The 21,357-nt window shown below is 41.7% G+C and overlaps 1 protein-coding gene across 8 annotated transcripts in view; it reads right to left on the bottom strand.

The window, feature by feature from the left end:
• Positions 1-1,232: 1,232 nt before the first annotated feature.
• Positions 1,233-21,357, bottom strand: part of mtmr14 (myotubularin related protein 14) — a 41,229-nt gene continuing 21,104 nt past the window's right edge. For all 8 annotated transcript variants that reach the window (XM_061687583.1, XM_061687582.1, XM_061687584.1 and 5 more), the window contains 13 exons: positions 19,567-19,640; positions 18,773-18,843; positions 18,601-18,675; positions 18,198-18,264; positions 16,055-16,140; positions 11,818-11,894; positions 10,153-10,189; positions 9,949-10,019; positions 9,156-9,214; positions 6,942-7,074; positions 4,092-4,268; positions 3,668-3,865; positions 1,233-3,474 (listed from right to left, as the gene is read on the bottom strand). In XM_061687583.1, the coding sequence (XP_061543567.1) occupies positions 3,294-3,474; positions 3,668-3,865; positions 4,092-4,268; positions 6,942-7,074; positions 9,156-9,214; positions 9,949-10,019; positions 10,153-10,189; positions 11,818-11,894; positions 16,055-16,140; positions 18,198-18,264; positions 18,601-18,675; positions 18,773-18,843; positions 19,567-19,640 (1,306 nt within the window). In that variant the 3' untranslated portion in view covers positions 1,233-3,293. The remainder of the gene's footprint in view (positions 3,475-3,667; positions 3,866-4,091; positions 4,269-6,941; positions 7,075-9,155; positions 9,215-9,948; positions 10,020-10,152; positions 10,190-11,817; positions 11,895-16,054; positions 16,141-18,197; positions 18,265-18,600; positions 18,676-18,772; positions 18,844-19,566; positions 19,641-21,357) is intronic.

Below are 21,357 nucleotides of genomic sequence, written 5' to 3'. Positions count from 1 at the left end.
TGTTTGAATAAAACTTCAACAGAATTATCTCAAAAGTTGCAATTTAGACCTGAAAGTGAAGTCATCAGTCTAAAGAAGAAGGAAAACATACATAAATCTTGAAAAGCATGTGTGGATGGGAGGATGAGTAAAGATTGTTTGCTGGTTTTGATTGTATCACAACAAATATCACACAAATGGCAAATTAATCTCTCTTCTAGTAGAAATGCTTGCATACAGTAGAGAGCAAAGGTTTCTGAATCTGAGCTGGCAGCCCAAGTAAACATCTTGTCGCCAAATTCAATGGAAATCAGCGCTCTACCACCATCAAATTGTAGCTTTTCCTAAGAAAAAGAAAATGCTTGAAATAGTTTGAGTTACTGTAATTTCTCGTGTATAATGCGCATCCCCCCCCAAAATTGTCAAAAGTCAATAGTGCGCATTATACACAGGTATCGGGGGAAAAAAACTTTCATGTTTTATAAATGTATGCCGCCATCTAGAGGTTATGAAAAACCTGTACATTTTCATTCCAATATGCCACCTAGAGGTTATGAGAAAGGTGTGCACTTTCATTCTAATATGCCACCACCACCTAGAGGTTATGAAAAAGGTGTCGCCTACACTTTCATTCCAATATGACAGGGGTTACGTATGAGTGCATATATCTACAGTTGCGCTCATAAGTTTACATACCCAGGCAGAATTTGTGAAATATTGTTTTTCCCAAATACGACTGATGACTGAACAACAACCATCAATTTTGTTATGGTTATGTTTTGTTCAATGATAATGCTTTTCTGAAATGCTTGACAGTTTAATTTGAATCCCATTAAAATAACATTGAATGTGTTTCACCTGGTCCTTCATGTTTTCTTTAAAGAATCGTACAAATTGTGCCCGGGTAATCTAGCATATGTGCACAACTGTGTGTTTTCTCATTTGCTAAATAAAAGTAGGGCTGTGAATTTCAAAATAAGAGCAACTAAATAAAAATTGAGTATTATGTCTTCAAATAAAGTGCTTCACTTCAGAATAATTATTGGAAAAAAACTAAAAAAAAAAATATACAAATATTGTATGTTTTGATCATATGGGTAGAAGCAATATCATGCATTGTAAAAATGGATTGTACATTGGTAGAAGGGTTTTCCAGAATTTTGAGGTCAACTTTGGGGGTGCGCGTTATACATGGGAAATTACAGTAGCTACTTTCCTTATAGTATAACAGTGGATGTGCTGTGAAGCGAGTGTAATCTTAGCTCAACTCAATTTTATTTATCGAGTACTTCCAAACAACCACAGCTGAAACAAAGTGTCATCGGATGCGGGATTCAATACCTTCAAAGGAAGACTCAACTGAACAAAAGATATCAAAAATAAACCAAAATCTTAAGGTATCCTGATGTCAAAAAAGCACCCTCTGGAATTAATTTATATAGTCTTGCAAATGTGCTGAGGTCATTCCTGCCTCACAATTAACTCAATAAAATCATATAGACACCGCTGTGATCCATATAGCTGTATTTCCAATGTCTCATCTTAACTTGGAACGCACAAACATCGTGGACTTTAAACATATGCAGTTGAAACCAGAAGTTTACATACACTATATGCTTTTTTTTTCTCTCACTGACAAGAAATCCATCCATCCATTATCCATACTGCTTATTCTGACTAGGGTCACGGGTGTACTTAAGCCTATCCCAGCACGACTCTGGGCGAGAGGCAGAGTACACCCTGAACTGGTCGCCAGCCAATTGCAGGGCACATACCAACCATTCGCCCCGACGAACGATTTCGCGGGCGTGCTGGAGCCTATCCCAGCACGACTCTGGGAGAGAGGCGGGCTACACCCTGACTGGTCGCCAGCCAATCCCAGGGCACATAGAAACAAACAACCATTCACACCTACGGACGATTTAGAGTCTTCAATTAACCTATCGTGCATGTTTTATCAGACTGAAGCCTTGGTCAGCGTGGTTTTGTGCAAATTGTGCAAAAAGGAGTTTTCATATCACCAAAGTTGATCTAACTTTTCAACTGCCATGCAGAAACCATTTAAAGGCCATACTGTTCTAAAAATGTGTCCTGAAATGGCATTTTAGCTTTAGGTTCTGTTTAATTTTAGCTGGGAATTTTTTCGACTGTTTTGTATTGAAATGCAATTATATGCATGTTTCCAGAGTTAACAATATTTCAGCCTGTGCACGCTTGAGAACACCATCCCAACTTTGAAATTCAGCGGTGGCAATTGTGGCTTTTTTCTGCAGGAGGGACCGGTGCATCGTGAAAAAACGAACAGTTAGCGGAAACACTGGAGCAACAGCTATAGGCGTCGGCCAGAAAGTTAAAGCTTGGGCGCAAATGGGTCTTCCAAATGGACAATGACCCGAAGCATACTGCTGAACTGCTTACAAAGAGGATTAAGGATAAAGTCCATGATTTGGAGTGGCCATCGCTACGCTGTGATCTCAAGCCTATTGAAAATTTATGGGCAGACCTGAAAAGGCATGTGCGAGCAAGGTGGACGACAAACTTGGCTCAGGTACACCAGTTCTGTCAGGAGGAATGGGCCAAAATATCTGACAACTATTGTGAGAAGCTTGTGGAAGGATATCCAAAAAGTTTCAAAGTCAGACAGTTTAAAGGCAATGGTATCAAATACGAATTCAATTTAGGTTAACTTCTGACTTTAAAGAAAGTCATGCAAATTTGTGTATAAAAAAATCTAATTTTGGTAATCCTAATTGACCGACAACAGGAAACGTTTAGTCTGATTTCATGTCACAGTGAGGAAAAAAAAAGGTTTTATCTAGTGTATGTAAACTTCTGGTTTCAACTGTATACAGGCATGTACTGCACCAGTCAAAACACTTTCTCATTCAATAGCACGTGAAAGTGTATCTGAACTTTTGACTGTATTTAGGTAGTGACTCAATCAAATACACTGTAACCTGAAGAGTGACAAGCAGTGCTGACTTTGTCTAGATCACAATGTCACCCTCACTTTAAGTTAGAGAAGGCAACAAGCAACTCCACGCTGCAAGCCTTCTTTCACTTTGCTCTTGTGATGCAGTGACAGAAAACAATTCCATCCCTTTCATGGAGGAACAAGCAAAAATAGATTAAACCATAAAGGATCAGTTTGAGACTCATCTTCACATGTAAAGTTTGGAAAAACACCGACGCAGATTCACTAAGAGTAGAAAACCCCTGTACGAAGGAATGTTTGGCACTTCGTTGGCGTCCACAAATTATTTGATGGATGGATCTGATGAAGCGGAGGTGTCAGCAATCACATTAAAAGGGGCTTAGACAAGGCTGTTGGTACTTCGAAGGCCGACACCTCGGGCGAACTGCTCAAGCAGGCCTGTGATTGCCCCAGAGGGACTGGACGCTCCAGACTTTAGACCCACAGTAGAGCTGTAGGCCGCCAGGAAGATTTCCCGCACAGCTTCGAGACGCGCTTGACGTTCTGAGGGGAAGGGACACCTTATGTGGAGAGGGGGGGGGTTGAGAGGGAGCGCTTATCATTGACCTGCTGGCACATGTGCAGTATGTTTACATGACATCGGAGAAAACCGATTTCTCGGATTCATCGGATCCAACTTTCATCATAAAATGAGCTAAATTACAATTGAATAAATATTGCCCATAAGTTGAGCGGGACGGCAGGTTTACTCACATCCGTCCATTGGGTCCTTCCTCCTGAAAGCTGAAGGGCAGGAGGGAGTCATAGGGGGCAGCCACAGCGGACGAGGCCGAAGTCAGAGGTGGATGGAAGGGAGGACGATCGTGGATGCTACCGCAACCAGAGACGATCTGCCAACTACCATACTCTGTAGACAGAGAAGACCCTGACCGAGTGCAGTCTGCTGCAAACCTGTGCATAAAAATGAGAACAATAATAATGATTTTTAGTTCCACACTAATTGTCACATGAAAAAAATGAAGATGGTTAACGTCGGACCAGTTCACACTGATACACTGATCTAAGCTTACAAAAACATGCCGAGTCAAGGATGCATGGTTGTCAATTTCAAAGCAGTCGCTCCGCTGCCATGTGCGAATGATTGGGGACTAAGAATTTGTATAAATAACTTTGTTACCTTGGGCCGGGGACAGCCAAGGGGCTGCTCCCTGCGCGTGTGACGGCGTGGTCCGAGTGGTTGGAGGAGGATGAACTGGAAGGCCTGGCCTCACTCAGGGGATGTGGGAGCTGTTCATCCAGAGGGTTTTGTTTGTTCCATATGACCATTGGAGGAGAGGAGGCGGTGCCTTTTTTCCTAAGGAATGAATAATCATATTCACTTATGAAAGCCTTGAGGGATGCACAGTCCAGGTTCTATTCCACCATAATCAACAACAGCCGTGGTAACTCCAAACAACTTTTCTGTGCAAAGTTAGAAAGCCCAGAAAAACACTGTACAGGGTTGAAATTTTGCCAGGCAGTTTTGAACAAGTTACACTTTAAAATGAGACCATGAACCAATTTGTAAGTCATTAGAAAAAAATAGCAACAAATTGACTATCCACTAATATATTCCGTTTTTCGATATACTGTAAAACTGATGTCTTATAATGCTTTTCCCGTGATTACCGAATTAAACTCAGCACGGGCGTGTGAAAAAAAAAGGAAAATTAGGTTGTGGGTGTAATTCCACCCTTAAACCGCCAGAGGACCCAAGACACAAGCCCACATACGAGGCCATTATTTTTGCAAACACCAAAAGCATGAAAAAGGTGCCAAAAAAATAAAATTTAAATATTGTAAGTGGGGGGGGATCCCCCGGCCCCCTGCAGAGAATTGTTTTTATTTTAACATAAATCAAGCAATCTGGAAGACTGAAGCGTACAAGAAGGGTAAATAAATCAATTTTCTTCACACAGAAAAACACCCATCTCCACCTGCACCTGATGCCAGCTTCAAGCTGTGCCACATGAATAGCATCCTCCTCTTTAAGCACTCTCATTCTGGAAAAGAATTGACTCAAATCTTTGTCTGTTTCACTTCATTTTTCACTATTACCAACTTCAGAGGCTAATCCCAAATGCATCCACAAGGAAAATATTAAGTACGATATTTTTGTTTTAATTTCTGAATTAAAAAGTTAGTTCATTCTGTGTTGTGACATAATCTGTGAAGGCTCTTTCCTCTGATCCAACAAAAATAATTGCAGAGGTTATTGCAGGTCAATATTTTTCTTTTGTTGTCACAACTGCAACTTTTTCTTCGTTTGTTTCTCCTTCTCTCACAATGTCTCTCGGTGTCTGAAATCGTTGTGTCGGAAGAAATTCCTCTTCTCTGCCCTCTTTGCATTGACTGGTGTACGCACGTTTTATAAATAGAGTTTTTTTATATTTACACACAGGGGCATTTCGACACCCTGGAGGAACCGGGCAAGAAAGACAATGGAGCAGGACACATCCTTGGGGGCCCCCCGATGCTGGTGGTTGATGTGGATGAGGTGGTGTCCCCCAGCCTCACTTGCTGTGTTCTGGTCGTCAGGAAGCTGTTATTCCACTGGCATATGGCAGGGGAAACGCTGAGCTGGAGAAGCATGGAGGAGAGGAGTTCGGGGATGATGGTGTTGAACGCAGAGCTGAAGTCCACGAACGGGACCCTAGTGTATGTCCCCGGGTTGTCGTGTTCTAGGATGAAGTGCAGTGCCATGTTGACTACGTCATCCACAGACTTGTTTGCTCGGTAGGCAAACTGCATTGGGTCCAGCGACACTCTTGAGGTGGTCCAGAATGAGGCATTCAAAGGACTTCATGAACACAGATGTCAGGGCGACAGGCCTGTATTCATTCAGACCCGAGATTGCAGTTTTCTTGGAGACTGAGATGATGGCGGAGAGTTCTAAACAGGATGGTACTTCACACAGTTCCAGAGATCTATTGAAGATCTGTGTGAAGACTGCAGCGAGCTGCTCCGCGGCAGACTTTGAGGACTTTGAGGCAGAATGGGGACACAAGGTTTGGGCCTGCCGCTTTGTTGATCGAAGCTTCGTCTCACATCCTGTTCGTGGATGGTCAACCCAGGGGGGGTAGTCAGAGGTGTGATGGTGGTTGCTGGTGCAGCTGGGTGGGTGTAGGGTGTGACAGTGTCCTTTTCAAATCTGCAGTCGAAGGTCTTCAAGTCGTTAGCTGGTCCTTTATTGTTCTCTGCTTGGCGGGATGGTCGCTTGTAGTTGGTTAGCAAATGTTATCCATGCCAGACTGACTAAGTAAGCGGGTAGTAGCTTTTCTGCCTAATTTCTCTTTGCGATGTTAATTTCTTTAGTCAGCTGGTTTCTAGCGCAATTATACAGGGCTCTATCCCCACTTCGATAGGTGTCCTCTTTAGCCTGGCGAAGTTGCTGACGTTTGGCAGTGAACCACGGCTTGTTGTTATTGAACGTGCGAAATGTCTTCGTTGGTACGCACACATCTTCACAGAAAGTGATGTAGGATGTGACACAGTCTGTATATTCATCTAGGCTGCCAGTTTCAAAGACACTCCAATCTGTGCAGTCTAAACAGTCTTGAAGTTCTAACTTTGCGTCATAGGTCCACTTCTTCACTGTTTTGACCCTAGGCTTCGCAGTTAAGTTTTTGCCTGTATGTTGGTACCAAGTGAATTAAGCAGTGTTCAGATGAGCCCAGAGCTGCACGGGGGATAGCACAGTATGTGTCATTTAGCGTAGTATAGCAGTGGTCTAGAATGTTGTTTTCTCTGGTAGGACAGTCCATGTGTTGCTTGTATTTCAGGGGTTCGTGGTTGAGTTTGCTTTGCTAAAGTCCCCAAGAATAATGCATTCACAAAGCCATGTCTCCGTGAAGCACAGGGCAGCGGAACATGAATTTTTTCCAAAATTATTTTGCATACCTAACCGGAACCATCTTGCAATATTTTTGAAAAGCTGCCCAAAACTCAATCAAGTGTGTGTGTGTGTGTGTGTGTGTGTGACACTAACCAAGTGGGAAGTGGAGGCTGGCTGGAGAAGAAGTCCAGAGTGTCGCTCATGAAGCCGGAAGTCACACCAACCTCCTCAGTGATGAGGGAAAAGTCACTGCTCAGACTTGTCACACTGCCACGATCCCTGGACTCTGAGACACACGCAAGAGGAGTCTGTTACAGAATGTTTTTCACATTGTCCTGAGAGAAAGTACAGTGCCTTCTCACCACTGAGTGGTCTTACAGTTTGGGGAGACGAACAAAAGCTACAAGTGTGAGGACCAGTATTGCGTCAATGTCACAATGACTACAGTTGGTGGTTACATAAAAGTCGCAGAATTACTGGAAACAAGCTTTGAGGAAAAAAGGAAAAAAAAAAAAAAAACAATGGAAGGACCCGCGGAAAATGTCAGAACATATTGCATATCTATTGTCAAGGACGGCATGTGAAGCAAACTGAAGACACCTATGGTTAAAAGCTTTGAAACAGAGGTGACTAGCGACCTCCGAAGTTGTCGAGAGATAAAAGGGACAACTTTAGAGTGTTGTACATCTCGAATGTACAACACTCTCTTCTAGTTACAGACATGCAAACACGACAGGCATGAAAAAGATGACAAAAAAAAAAAGAGAATTTCTTTTGATTTTAACATAAATTAAGAAATCTGGAAAACTCTGAAGAGTACTACAAGGCAAAATCAACTAATTTTCTTCACGCAGAAAAACATTTATTTACACCACTCATGTACATGTTGATGTACAAATTTCAGATTAAAATAAAAGTTGCCTCATTTCTTTGCTTTTTTTCGTTTTGGCCTCCAACTGGACCCGGGCCCATCTCCACCCGCACCCGAAGCCCGCCTCAAGCTGTGCCACGTGAATAGCATCTTCCTCTTTAAGCACTCTCATTCTGGAAAACAACTGACTCAAATCATTGTCTGTTTCACTTCATTTTTCACTATTTCATACTGGCACTGTGGTTTGATGAATTCTGACGGATATTGATTGAAAATTTCAGTCGGACAGAACAGAGTTTGAAAGGGGAGTGACAGGAAAAAAAAAAAAAAAAAAAGGATGAGAGAGTGAAAATATAATGAAATAAGATAGGGAGACAGACAAGACACTAGCTGTGAGAAAGATAAGGAAAATAAATCATATTATGCGTGTATAATGACACAGATTCGAGTATTGTATGGGGCAGTAGTGTTACACCCTGTGAGAGAAGTACAGGACAATATCGGGACAAAACTTTATTTTCCATTTCCAATATCATATTGCTATTGTCTACACAAGAAGAGGAATCAAAGATCGAGGTTCAGCATGCTGAAGGGTGACCAGCTATCTGTGTCATTATGTAATTGATTTTTTTGTTCCGCAGATATTTTTTCTAATGCAATATATTCTATGGTAAGGATTAACCAGTGATTAATATTAATAGAGACAGTTTGGTCAAAATAGCTTTCTTAGCGATAGCTAGCGTAACGAGTGTTGATTGTGAATGTTTACAGCGGCTGAAATAAGTATTTAACACATCAGTGAAGAAGTGGCGGAAGATTCTTTTTCTGGTCTCGTCAACTCCTGTGACTTGGGAGCGCACGGGCGGAATTATGGAAATCAAGAAACTTTTCCATGTCATTCTATTTTTTTTTTGGAGAGGGTCTGTATAAACAACCAATCGCACACACATCCACACCTACGCACAATTGTTTGCTAAATGTTGCTTGAGTCAATGTAACGGAGTAAATGTAGTGTGTTACTACACACCTCTGCTGCTAGGTAGCATACAGTGCACACCAGAACCACAAGACATTCTAACAGCTTTTCTCTTTACGTTACCTTATCAAGCAACAGAATCAATCTGCATGTTCACTGTAACACACAACATCATTCATCAATGTAGCATTGACACTTTCCTTTTTGGAAACCTCTGTTGTCGAACAGTACTGCTGCACTATTTCTTATTTCTATCCTTAGTTGATTTGTGTTAAAAATTGCATTTTCTTTTTAATGAAGTGTTTGTGGCTAAAGCGTTAGCATGACAAACTACCATCTACAAATTCCTCGTGTGTTTCGGCAAATGAGATGGTTCTGATTTTTGTCCTTATAATATATCACTGATGTTTTGTGCTGAAAAAAAATGTAAGATGCAAATGTAATATAAGAACATTTAGGTCAGCGCCAGGAGTGTTGGGATAACCTTGCAAACCCTGTGGAGGAGCTACTGTTGACTTACTTAATTGGCAGAGGTCCTCCACTGTAAAATCACCATCTTTGCACTGGGAGTTCTTCCTTCTGTAACAAACGCAACACATTGAAGAACAAAATACAATCAAGAGGGCACGATGAGTTGTAGGATTGGAAAGCATTTTTACGATATGTACAAACAAGGGCAAAACTGTTGGTACCCCTCTGTTCATGAAAGAAAAACCCACAGTGGCCACAGAAATAACAAAAGTAATAACCCAGCAAAATGGAATGAGAATTAACCAATGAAAATCAGACATCAATTTTGAATTGTGGCTTAACAGAAGTATTTAAATAAACTATATATATATATATATATATATATATATATATATATATAAAAAAACGTCTTCCATGTCAGGATTATGGCGGTCACTGTGCTCTTAGGAATGTTAAGTACAGCAGAAATTCTTTTGGAACCTTGGCCAGATATATATATATATACACACACACACACATATATACAATCAGTATAATCAAGTCGAAATTTACGGCGAAATACTGTTATACACACACACACACACACACACACACCATTTTTGTTTTTGTCCAGGCCTGTTTCACGAGTTTGTTTTTTAAAATAATTCTGTTGTGTCATTTTTATTGGTTCATTTTCATTATATTTGTATTTATTTTTTACTTTTGTCAGATTCAAGTTATTTCAGTCACCACTGTTGGTTTTTCTTTCATTAACAGAGGGGGCACCAACAACTTTGGCCACGTGTGTGAATCACGTCAGGTGGCAAAAAGAAATGATCCCATAAAACAACAAATGAACACACCTCTCTTTTTTAATAGCAGAGAACTTCTCTGAGACGATGTGCTTCAAAAAGTTGAAGCAAAAAAAGAAAATCTGAAGGAGAAAGAATTGTTTCTAATCAATGGGTGAAACAAAAAGCCTTTTATAATATACAATTTTGGTTGACTCAAATTATCTTTGACATTTCTCATCATATTTTTCCTGTACATCATAAGTAACAATGTACCTCCTCCCCCTTGGAGAGTCGGTCTGGCAGCATGTGACTAGAAATAGAAACAGAAGAATGAAACATCTTTAGGAGAAAGTCAGAACCAAAACAGAAGTTGCACTTGAAAAAAAGACTGTCGTCAGCCGTTAGGGTTTTTTTGTCCGACAGCATGGAGACAACATGAAAAAGTCCTTTAACATCTATATTGCATTGTATGACAACAATAATAATCTTATTTGTAGGCACCAGTTAGGGCAATAAACCGTATAACACTAATACAAATATAAAAATCAGGAATGTTGTACAAATAAAAGCTTTCAAATGTGTTAAAACGTCAGCTGGAGAACGCAAGTTGAAAATCACGGAGGCATTGTCGAAGCGAGTTCCAGAAATGACAGGCTGTCGAGCCGAAAGCTCTGGACTCAAAGATAGATCGATGGGCTCGAGGTACAGTAAGGAGCATGAAGAAAGAAAAGAAGAAAATGGAACGTAGGGATAGATGAGGGAAGCGAGATTAGAGGGTGCCAGGTTAGGGAGGAACATGGAAGGGAGAAGGCTCTTGTATTTCATTCACTCTTTGACCGGGAACCAGTGCAGGTTCTTGACGATTAAGAGACAAAATCTAAATACGAACTCAAAGCTGGACTACCAACTGAAATGTGATCTAATCAACGAAAGAAGACCAATGCCGAAGATCTGCTTCAATTATTAGATGAGAGAAAAAAAAACTCAACTAAACCCCCAACATTTTTTGTGCAAGATTGCATTGTATCTGCTAGCACTAGTCAAAACACGGCACTCTTGATTAATATTGTGTTCAGTGACTAAGAATTAAACAGGATAATTTCGCCATGTTTAGCGAAACCATCAGCTGCAGACCGGAAGTGACGTTGAAACTACAAGGAGCGCGTGACCTTCGAACGCCGCACATTTGAGTCAGCCTGGTTTGTTAACCATGGATCAGTAGAAACTGCAACTGTGTCAGTAGTAGTCCGTATCAAAGGGAAGTGTGCAGATTCAATTCAAAAGTAGTCCGCCGGCAGTCGCGAGCCTATCGGGCACTCGCCACGAGCTGCTAACGCTGGCAAACCAGCGTTGTATTTATACAATTTTAACCAAGGACAGCGCATTTAATTAGCAATTTCTTTAGTGTATTTAATCAGCAACTGAATATGTTTTTGGGATGGTGTTGTGTTGATGTTGGTGACAACAGTATGAGATGGTAATTATAAGGTCGGCTGCCAACTTGAACGATGCCAAAACAGCAGTCAGCTGACACTCCGTCATTAGCTGGCTAGATTAGTGGAACTGTCAAATGTGTAGCTTGTCATTGAATAATTTCCAACTTTTTTTGTAAATAAAACCGTCAGGAATGGCTCATGCACGTCACATTCTCGGAAATGAGAGAGCGAAAAGACACGGCGGCCACCATAAGCCAGTAGATGCAATGTTTTGAACCTTTTTTTTTTTTTTTTTTTTTTTAGAATAAATACTTTGTTGATTTTAGTAAACAGCAGCTAATGAACATAAGCACATTTAGAATATGACAAAGTTATTACATCTTGGGTTTAGTTCCCATTTAAGGCATCACAGAAGTGAGGCTTTACCAAACCTTTGCACGGCGCTTGCTAGCATCTGTTACATGAGCACTGTTTGTTTATAATATTCACTATTATTTATTACCCAAACAGGAACCAGTCATAAGCAATAGTCAGATACAGGATCTCGGCTGCTTCCAGACTGTTGTGTACAGCTCCGTCCTGCAAAAAATACAAGTCAAAAGATGGTCACCTATCAAGTCCATCATCAGTTACGGCGCAACTACATTTTTTTCCCCGACAGTTTATTTTACCCGGTATTCACAAATCATAAGCTTCCATTACAATGTTTGTTGAAGAAGTAAGTTTGAAATGGAAAGCATATCGCTATAAAGAGTTGATCCCAGTGATAGCAATGTTCGAGGGACAACAGAAGCTACATGGTTGCGTGCGTTAAAAAGAACTCGGATTGTAATGATGTTTGGCTTATATGATCTCTTTCGATGTAAGTAACCCAACAATAAGACGCAACTTTCAAAAATCATTTGCAGGTGTATATATTTTTCCGAAATGTTATTTCAACATTGGTCGCCATTATTGTTTGCGTCGACGGGTAGTGACGTCAAAAGGGGATATGCCCAGATTCGCCAGTGTTTTTAGCATTAGCTACAGTAGTAGCTGCTGCAGCGAAGAACACTGTTCACCTTTTCAGTTTGAGCCACATGTGAACAAAGACATGAGGAGAGGAAGTAATCAGCAATGAAAATGGAGATGACAATTACGATGATGGGCGCGAAGACGCTCGAGTTGGTCATTTTTGAGTGGCGTAATAGAGGTAATTTACAGGGGGGGGGGGGGTCACGGGGGACAATAAGTATTTGGTCATCTACAAACAAGCAAGATTTCTGGCTCTCACAGACCTGTAACTTCTTCTTTCAGAGGCTCCTCTGTCCTCCACTCCTTACCTATATTAATGCCACCTGTTTGAACTCATTATCAGTATAAAAGACACCTGTCCACAACCTCAAACAGTCACACTCCAAACTCCACTCTGGCCAAGAGCTGTCAAAGGACACCAGAAACAAAATTGTAGACCTGCACCAGGCTGGGATGACGGATTTTGCAATAGGTAAGCAGCTTGGTGTGAAGAAATCAAACGTGGGAGCAATTATTAGAAAATGACCTACATGACATACAAGACCACTGATAATCTCCCTCGATTTGAGGCTCCAAGCAAGATCTCACCCCGTGGGGTCCAAATGACCACAAGAACAGTGAGCAAAAATCCCAGAACCACACGTGGTAACCTAGTGAATGACCTGCAGAGAGCTGGGACCAAAGTAACAAAGGCTACTATCAGTAACACACTACGCCGCCAGGGACTCAAATCCTGCCATGCCAGACGTGTCCTCCTACTTAAGCCAGTACATGTCCAGGCCCGTCTGAAATTTGATCGAGAGCATTTGGATGATCCAGAAGAGGATTGGGAGAATGTGATATGGTCAGATGAAACCAAAATGGAACATTTTGGTAAAAACTCAACTTGTCGTGTTTAGAGGAGAAAGAATGCTGAGTTGCATCCAAAGAACACCATACCTACTGTATGGGGGTAGAGAAATCATGCTTTCGGGCTATTTTTCTGCAAATGGACAAGGAAGACTGATCCGTGTAAGGGAAAGAATGAATGGGGCCATGTAGCGTGACATTCTGAGTGAAAACCTCCTTCCATCAGCAAGGGCATTGAAGATGAAACGTGGCTGGGTCATTCAGCATGAAAATGATCCCAAACACACCGCCCGGGCAACGAAGGAGTGGCTTTGTAAGAAGCATTTCAAGGTCCTGGAGTGGCCTACCCAGTCTCCAGATATCAACCCCATGGAAAATCTTTGGAGGGAGTTGAAAGTCTGTGTTGCCTAGCGATAGCCCCAAAACATCACTGCTCTAGAGGAGTTCTGCATGGAGGAATGGGCCAAAATACCTGCAACAGTGTATGAAAACCTTGAAGACTTACAGAAAACATTTGACCTCTGTCATTGCCAACAAAGGATATATAACAAAGTATTGAGATGAACTTTTGTTATCGACCAAATCCTTATTTTCCACCATAATTTGCTAATACATTCTTTAAAAATCAGACAATGTGATTTTCTGGATTTTTTTCCCCCCCTCATTTGTCTCTCATAGGCCCATCCCACGAGGGATTTGTCTCCCTCGTGGGATGGGCTCGCTGGCTTGACCCCCTCCTTGCAGGCGCACCCATCCTCAGTGTGTCGGCTCAGCAACTCCATATACCAGTTGACTAACGTGCATGTGATATGGTGTTCATTCACTAATGAGTTCCATAGACACGCTATAGGCTTTAACTGCTTGTGCTGGGACCACTAATAATAACAACACAGGTTATATTACGATATCTACAGTAGGTACGGAAAGTATTCAGACTCCCTTAAATATTTCACTCTTTGTTATATTGCTGCCATTTGCTAAAATCATTTAAGTTAATTTAAGCACCCCATATTGAAAGAAAAAAACAATTGTTGACATTTTTGCAGATTAAAAAAGAAAAACTGAAATATCACACAGCCATAGGTGTTCAGAGCCTTTGCTCAGTATTTCATAGAAGCACCCTTTTGAGCTAATATAGCCATGAGTCTTTTTGGGCCATTCAAGAACGGTCACAGAGTTGTTCTTAAGCCACTCCTTCGTTATTTTAGCTGTTTGCTTAGGGTCATTGTCTTGTTGGAAGGTGAACCTTCGGCCCAGTCTGAGGTCCTGAGCACTCTGGAGAAGGTTTTTGTCCAGGATATCCCTGGACTTGCCCGCATTCATCTTTCCTTCGATTGCAACCACTCGTCCTGTCCCTACAGCTGCAAAACACCCCCACAGCACGATGCTGCCACCATCATGCTTCACTGTCGGGACTGTATTGGACAGGTGATGACTTGTGCTTGGTTTTCTCCACACATACCGCTTAGCATTAACGCCAAAAAGTTCTATCTTGGTCTCCTCAGACCAGAGAATCTTATTTCTCACCATCTTGGAGTCCGTCAGGGTTTTTTTTGAGCAAACTCTATGCAGGCTTTCATGTGACTTGCAGTGAAGAGATGCTTCCGTCGGGCCACTCTGCCATAAAGCCCCGACTGGTGGAGGGTTGCAGTGATGGTTGGCTTTCTAGAACTTTCTCCCATCTCCCGACTGCATCTCTGTAGCTCAGCCACAGTGATCTTTGGGTTCTTCTTTACCTCTCTCACCAATGTTCTTCTCCCCCAATTGCTCAGTTTGGCCGGACGGCCAGCTCTAGGAAGGGTTCTGGTCGTCCCAAACGTCTTCCATTTAAGGATTCTGGAGGCCACTGTGCTCTTAGGAACCTTAAGTGCAGCAGAAATGTTTTTGTTACCTTGGCCAGATCTGTGCCTTCCCGCAATTCTGTCTGAGCTCTTCAGGCAGTTCCTTTGACCTCATGATTCTCTTTTGCTCTGACATGGACTGTGAGCGCGAAGGTCTTATGTAGACAGGGGTGTGGCTTTCCTAATCAAGTCCAATCAGTATAATCAAACACAGCTGGATTCCAATGAAGGTGTAGAACCATCTCAAGGATGATCAGAAGAAATCGACAGCAACCGAGTTAAATATACGAGTGTCACAGCAAAGGGTCTGAATACTTATGGCTGCGTGATATTTCAGTTTTTCGTTTTTAATAAATCTGTAAAAATTTCAAAAATGCTGGTTTTTTTCCTGTCAATATGGGTGCTGTGTGTACATTGAGGGAAAAAATTAACAAATGGTTTTAGCAAATAGCTGCAATATGAAGAGTGAAAAATTTAAGTGCGTCTGAATACGTTCCGTACCGACTGTGAGCTACGGCAGCAATGTACGCCGGCAAACAGCAACCATTACGCGTCGTCAATCCCAGAATGCTTTGCGCACGCAAAAACTATTTTTATAACTTCAAAAACTATTTATAAACATGTAGCACTGTATTTGCAAAGTCAAAGTCAGTTCTATTTTAGGAAGTATTTGTCATTACAATCACGGTTCCTTTTAAGACCTGTAGCACATTTCCTCTGGTCCAAATCCATTGATGAGTTTTTATTTTTGAAATTGTAAAAACAAGCTAACCAAAATGTGTCACAGCAAATAACTAAATTCACTTTAAAGAAATTTAATTTATCCATATTCACGCAGTGAAACTAATACGTAGCGCCTATTGCTATCAGACTGCTAACATTTAAAGACATGCTCAGTAACACAAGTTTAATTACTGTGTTAACACTTGACTAAATGAACGGCACTTAGAATTGACTCGACTGACTTAGTCATGCTTGTGCGAAAGCACCCTTTAGGGTGCACAGACGGACAGACAGTGTTAAGTATCAACTTACGGCCCAAAGAGACAGCCTGAGGAGAGAAACAAACAGAGGTGTTCGGTCCCAGCCTGATATGCAGTGCACAAGTAGGCCACTCTCATCTGGAAACAAGAGCATGTGAATTTTTTTTTATTTTAAACACCTTTTTAAACACCTTCACTTTTGTTTGTTAGTTCGTATTATTTTTCCACAAAGGAAATTCTCTCACGCAGCGGTATTTTAATGTTCCATGCATTCCGTCACAAAGAACCTGAACTTGCAGAGCGTTCGACTGAGAAGCGCCAAGACAGAGGTTGCAAAATGCGACGCCGAATTGAGAAGAGCGAGAGTAAAGACAAAAATGCCGAAAGTGTATTCGCATTTCACAGTGAAATGCAAGGGGAGCACCCGTTCGTTAGAACACGGACCTTTCTCTCCGTGGAGTATGACACTGCATCACGGGACCCGAGAGACAAAGGTGAAGCGCTAATCGGTGAGCTGTACGTTCGTCTACTTTACTAACATAACGTTAGCCCTGCAGAGTGTCTCATTTAATTATGAGTACCATCAAATGTGTAGCTCTTTTTTTTACCGTGACAAGGACAGTATAACGCAACCATAACGGAACAGACAGTGGAGTCACTTTTTGCTCAGTGTGGTCACTGTGTGACTTAAGGCAAATCTGATGATCCCTAAGTGGCAAAACTTTGAGTCAGGTCGATGAAAAACGTGGCAAATGTGGCCAGAGAGGAATAAGAGCAAAATGGATCATCATCACGTACCCAAACAGAGGAGGATATAGGTGAAGGGAGATGAAGGAAACATTTGTCTCACTCAAGGTTTCTTCATTTTAGTTTAAACGAGTTGAACATTTCCAAAACTTGTAGAAGTACAAAGAGTCTTATTCCGAGTCAGCTGGTCTAAGCTCATAAATGCACAGTCATGAACCTAATGTATTAATATGTCACAAATTGCTAGCTGTTTAAGTGCATATGCACAAAGGCTGCTAAGTGGGATGTTCCCACTTGGAGCTGTTATTAAAAGTGCATATAATATGTGAAACACCATGATGAACCAAAAAAAACATAACCTCTAAAACGGTTCAGTTAAGATTTGTAAAATTAAACTATGTGAATTTTTTGAGACTTCATTGTTGTGTCAAGATATCGAAGAGAAAAGGGGGGAAAAAAAAAATTAAACTACATACACTACAAAGACAAGATATTTAATGTTCAAACTGATCAACTTTATTGTTTTTAGAAAATAATCATGAACTGAGAATTTTATGGCAGCAACACGTTCCAAAAAAGGTGGCTGCCATGATTGGGTAGAAAAGGAGCTTCCCTGAATTGCTCAGTCATTCATAAGCAAAGATGGGGCGAGGTTCCCCTCTTTGTGAACACGTGCGTGAGAAAATAGTCGAACAGTTTAGGGACAATGTTCCTCAACGTACAATTGCGAGGAATTTAGGGATTTCATCATCTACGGTCCATGACATCATCAAAAGGTGCAGAGAATCTGGAGAAATCACTGCATGTAAGCGGCAAGGCCGAAAACCAACACTGAATGCCCGTGACCTTCGATCCCTGAGGCGGCACTGCATCAAAAACCGACATCAATGTGTAAAGGATATCACCGCATGGGCTCAGGAACACTTCAGAAAACCAATGTCAGTAAATACAGGTCGGCTGTACATCTGTAAGTGCAACTTGAAACTCTACTATGCAAAGCAAAAGCCATTTATCAACAACACCCAGAAACGCCGCCGGCTTCTCTGGGCCAAAGCTCATCTAAGATGGACTGATGCAAAGTGTTCTGTGGTCCGACGAGTCCACATTTCAAATTGTTGTTGGAAATTGTGGACCACATCCACTATTTTGCAAACCAACAAATAACATTGCTGATAGATTGTATTGGATAGCTTATGTATCGGCAATAGTTCTGGTCTCTATTTTGTGCAATGTACTTTTTGTACATCTGCTCTTGCACGCTATTTATATGACATTTCTATTTCAATATACCCATAATTGCTGCTGAAACGATGCAAATTTCCCCATTGTGGGAGTAATAACGGTTATATTATCTTACATTACAAATTATTTATTAATAATAACATACAGTGCAGTATAATTCTCACTGGTGGAGCGATTCCTCATGAAAAAAAATTTTAACTCCCTACCATCACTGTTGATGATATGTAGAAGTAGCTTCAGGTAGTTCTGCGTCTGTTCCACCAGGTCCCATGACTGAAAACACACAAGGAGGACAACGCACAAAACGGATTCTGTACTGAGGGGGCTAAAATTGGAAGCGAGGGAGGTCAAATGGAGGTTTAGCATTGCCCGACCAATTCATCGCCAGGCCGACTGTAGCCTAGCACCGATAAATCAGTCAATATGTGACCACGTTAACTTTTTGTTATGGTATCTTTGTTAAATAAAGATTATCGATCATTGGCCAGTATATCGGATATCAGTTTTTTTGTGTTTTTTTTTTTATTCCCAATATCGGTATCGGCTTCGAAAATCCCTTATCAGTTTGGATCTACATTGGACAACTGCTTGCCCATATAAGAGAAGTACCTGGTACTCAGCCCAGTCAATGTTTAGGTTCTTCTTAAAGCACGCAGGAATTGTCAAGGGAGCATCCACATAGTCCTGTCAGGGGAGAAGAAAGGTGTCAGATTGGGCATTCCTGTTGTTTAACAAAGTCAACTACAAATTTTATTGAATCATATGAACAATTAAGCAGTACCTGATTCCAGTTAAACACAAGTCCCTCAGCAGTGTAGTCTCTATCTTTGTAGTCTTTAAAGAACTCACACCCTGAACAAAAAACACAGCCTTGGTGATGAATTTAGCGCGGGATTTACACTACAGCTTTCAAGTGAAACAATCAACAAACAAACTTTTTGCTTCCTCCTGATAATGTGCATAATACGCAGCATTAAGAGAAACAAAAAAAACAGGCAACTGATACTCTCAGATCAGAATTAGGTCTCTTCCCAATGTAGGTAAAAATTGCCAGAGTAAATCTATACCATAGCAAAAGCACATACTGTACCATTAAAAATGGTACATTCGTGCTCAATCACTGAGCACGGAAAACAATTGCAGATACCGGCTTGTGGAGTAATTTCAAGGTTCCCTGCATTGAAACCGGTACAGAGAAATGTCAGTCAAGGCCAACTAAATGATATATACTGTTTATTACTGACATTATTTGCATTATTGTTGACGTCAGTTTATATTGTCACTAGCCAATGTTGACACGTAATTGTGTGTTGTTTCAGTAATTGTAAACAATATGAATTTGTGTCGTTTGAAAATGCATACGATCAAATAACAAAACTGGCACTCCAGGCACTAAATTGAAATTGGTAACTTAGATCTGCAGTGTACATCCAGCCTAAGCAAACACAATACACGCTACAGGATGTTGCGCTTTGCGGTACTTTAGTACAAGCACAATTTTACAGCATACTTATGTTAAAAGTATTTTTGTCAGTTAAAACATGAACATAATTTTTTTTTTTTTTTTTTTTTTACCTGGATAAGGCACAGAGAGCAAAGTGAAGTCTGCATAGCGTTGGGCTTTGTCGGCCTTCTCGGAGGATGTCACACTGGCAACAAAAGAGACCAAGATGTGAGGCTGCGTATCTGATAATTTGATGAATTTTATTCAGCACTGTATTACTGGAATAATGCAGCCCTATGGGGGGCACAAGCCAGTGCAAACCGTAGGCCGGTCCCAAGCCCGGATAAATGCAGAGGGTTGCGTCAGGAAGGGCGTCCGGCTTAAAACCTCGCCAAACAAATAGGAGCGTACATCTAAAGAATTCCATACCGGATCGGTCGCGGCCCGGGTTAACAACGTCCGCCCCCGGCACCGTTAACCTGCAGGGCACCGGTGGAAACGCAGCTACTGTGGGTCGAAGACAAAGGAGAGGTGGAAAGCGGGTTCTTCGGCAGAAAGAGAAGAGGAAAGCACAGAGCCTAGAACTGAGGAATGCAGGAAAAGTGGGCTGGTGCCCACTTTTAAGAACAAGGGTGATGCGCAGAGCTGTGGGAACTACAGAGGAATAAAGTGGATGAGCCACACAATAAAGTTATGGGAAAGAGTAGTGGAGGCTTCACTCAGGACAGAAGTGAGTATTTGCGAGCAACAGTATGGTTTCATGCCTAGAAAGAGTACCACAGATGCATTATTTGCCTTGAGGATGTTGATGGAAAAGTACAGAGAAGGTCAGAAGGAGTTACATTGTGTCTTTGCAGATTTAGAGAAAGCCTATGACAGAGTACCCAGAGAGGAACTGTGGTACTGCATGTCTGTAGTGGCAGAGAAGTATGTTAGAATAGTACAGCACATGTATGAGGGCGGCGGAAGAGTGGTGAGGTGTGCTGTAGGTGTGACAGAGGAGTTGAAGGTGGAGGTGGTACTGCATCAGGGATCAGCGCCCAGACCCTTCCTGTTTGCAGTGGTGATGGATAGGTTGACAGATGAGGTTAGACTGGAATCCCCTTGGACCATGATGTTTGCATCATGGTGATCTGCAGGGAAAGCAGGGAGCAGGTGGAGGAACAGTTATATGGAGAAAGATTGAGGCATGCACTGGAAAGGAGAGGAATGAAGATTAGCCTGGAGTAAGACAAAACATATGTGCATGAATGAAAGGGGTGAGGGAGAAGAGTGAGGCTCCAGGGAGAAGACATAGCAAGGGTGGAGGACTTGAAATACTTGGGGTCAACAGTCCAGCGCAATGGTGAGTGTGGTCAGGAAGTGAAGAAAAGAGTCCAAGCAGGTTGGAACGCGTGAAGGAAGGTGTCGTGTGACGGAAGAGTCTCTGCTCGGATGAAGGGCAAAGTTTATAAAACAGTGGTGAGGCCGGCCATGATGTACGGATTAGAGACGGTGGCACTGAAGAGACCACAGAAAGCAGAGCTGGAGGTGGCGGAAATAAAGATGTTGAGGTTCGCTCTCGGAGTGACCAGGTTGGATAAAATATATTTTGGGACTGCCCCAGTATCCAACATTTTTGGACTGGTGTGAAATGAATAATAGACAATCTACTCAAAGCGAACACCGCCCTGGGCCATTTTATTTTTTTATTTTATTTTTTTTACTGGACATCTTTCCTGATGGTTTATCCCACGATCAAAGATTTTTGTTACATCTCCTCTTGATGTCCATCCATCCATCCATTTTCTGTACCGCTTTTCCTCACTAGGGTCGCGGGCGTGCTGGAGCCTATCCCAGCTATCTTCGGGCGACAGGCGGGGTACACCCTGAACTGGTCGCCAGCCAATCGCAGGGCACATATAGACAAACGACCAGTTGCA

The sequence above is a fragment of the Phycodurus eques genome, chromosome 10 (genome assembly GCF_024500275.1).
Source record: "Phycodurus eques isolate BA_2022a chromosome 10, UOR_Pequ_1.1, whole genome shotgun sequence".
NCBI lineage: Eukaryota > Metazoa > Chordata > Actinopteri > Syngnathiformes > Syngnathidae > Phycodurus > Phycodurus eques.
The sequence above is the reverse complement of the archived record's forward strand: the minus strand, read 5'-3'. Positions and strand labels throughout refer to the sequence as shown.